Raw genomic sequence first — 1,389 nt, 5'->3', positions numbered from 1 at the left:
GCGGAGGAAGACCGTACCTCGGGGCCGTTCTTGAGCCAGGATTCGCTTGCACTTAGAAATCCCGGCCGGCATCAGGCCGTTCTTGAGTGGGGTCTCGCTTGCACTGAGAAATCCCCACCGGTCCTAGCGTGCTTAGCACCCGTCTTGAATCGGAGGTGGTCTTGAAGAAGGGGTCACCTCCGAAAGGCGGATAAATATTGAATAAGTTACCGGATAAGTTATTGAAGCACACGAAGCACGCGGCACACATCACACAGCACACGGCTTGAGGCACACTACGAGAGCACGTTAGCTTCGGCAGCGACGGGCTGGAGAGACAAGCAGAACGTACCTTGGGTATTATCGCGACGCCTCGCGTTTGGCGGCGTCGCTGTTGAGGGTATCGGCATATCTTGTCACACGGGGGCATACAGTGGTAGTGCGCACACCTCGCAGCGCCGGGCAGAGACTTGCAGAGCGTCGTGGTTGAGCTTCGTGGCATGTTGAACGCTCTCTGCGACCGGGTGCGGGCATTGGCGGGTATCTGGGAATAGCGGGGGTGAGCATAGACATAATAAGATAGGAACGCACGTCTCCCCGCAATGGAGGTGGTTGTGGCGGGGACGACGCGACAGGGCCATAGTGGTTGGGCGGCCGATTTGTCCCCAGAGTGAGCATCGAGTCAGCCTTCCGGTTCGCCACGGTCCACCCCAGCCACTGCTCGATATGCACGACGTGGACGACGGGATGGCCGCGCAAGGGAGAGATATCTGTTCAGCTTAGACGGTTAGTCACGACCACAGAGCGAAGCCGAGCAAGCAGTACTTACTGTGAGAATTCCAGTCCCCCCGCTGACGACGCGACACCGAGGCCCTACCCTTGCGACACATGCGATCGCAGCCCGCGTGCAGCAGACCTCGCAGAGGAGTCGGGTGAGTGCTCATCGGCGCGTACGTCGCCTACCCGTGCCGCTTTCGTGGCACGTTCCAGGTTATGGCGTCCGTGCGGAGACCACCCTCGGAGAAGAGGGCAGCCATCCGTCCCGGTGCACCCCGTCTGACACAGCGACGCCGACGCCGGGAGGCAGTGAAGGCGAAGCTGAAGCGAGGCACCGACGCCTGGGCTCAATCGCATGCTCCAGCCACTGGTGACGGTCGCGATAGACCGCCGGGGCGAACACGCTTATGGCCGCTGGTGACCGGGATGGCACGCCACAGTGCTACATGTTTCGCACCGTGAACGTACCGCGACCTCGACGCTGCCGTCGGCCGTGAGCAACGGGCAACTCGACGTGAACAAGAGTGGGTGGTGACATACCATGAGTGCGTCAGGTCGTGCTGGTCAAGTATGGCGGCTCGTGTTGTTGCAGATGCATAGTCGTCGCCGTTGGGTGCGACGAGGCTAGGTGAT

At 60.9% G+C, this 1,389-nt stretch overlaps 1 protein-coding gene across 1 annotated transcript; it reads right to left on the bottom strand.

Moving 5' to 3' along the window:
- L226DRAFT_617903 (uncharacterized protein) lies at window positions 1-1,357 on the bottom strand. Its single transcript, XM_067687105.1, has 4 exons — window positions 1,297-1,357; window positions 809-1,237; window positions 332-757; window positions 1-275 (listed from the first exon to the last, which is right to left on the bottom strand). The coding sequence occupies exons 2-3, from the start codon at window positions 921-923 to the stop codon at window positions 396-398; spliced, it is 477 nt and encodes a 158-aa protein (XP_067528168.1). The 5' UTR covers window positions 924-1,237; window positions 1,297-1,357; the 3' UTR covers window positions 1-275; window positions 332-395.
- Between the last annotated feature and the right edge of the window lie 32 nt (window positions 1,358-1,389).

Source organism: Lentinus tigrinus (assembly GCF_003813185.1).
Source record: "Lentinus tigrinus ALCF2SS1-7 unplaced genomic scaffold L226scaffold_190, whole genome shotgun sequence".
Classification (NCBI taxonomy): Eukaryota; Fungi; Basidiomycota; class Agaricomycetes; order Polyporales; family Polyporaceae; genus Lentinus; species Lentinus tigrinus.
The sequence above is the reverse complement of the archived record's forward strand: the minus strand, read 5'-3'. Positions and strand labels throughout refer to the sequence as shown.

Excerpts from the sequence above, each read along its gene's own strand:
- L226DRAFT_617903 (XM_067687105.1), bottom strand. The coding sequence starts at position 923 with ATGAGCACTCACCCGACTCCTCTGCGAGGTCTGCTGCACGCGGGCTGC. Across the intron at positions 758-808 it reads GGGGGACTGGAATTCTCACA|CTGAACAGATATCTCTCCCT; the intron begins GTAAGTACTGCT and ends TAACCGTCTAAG.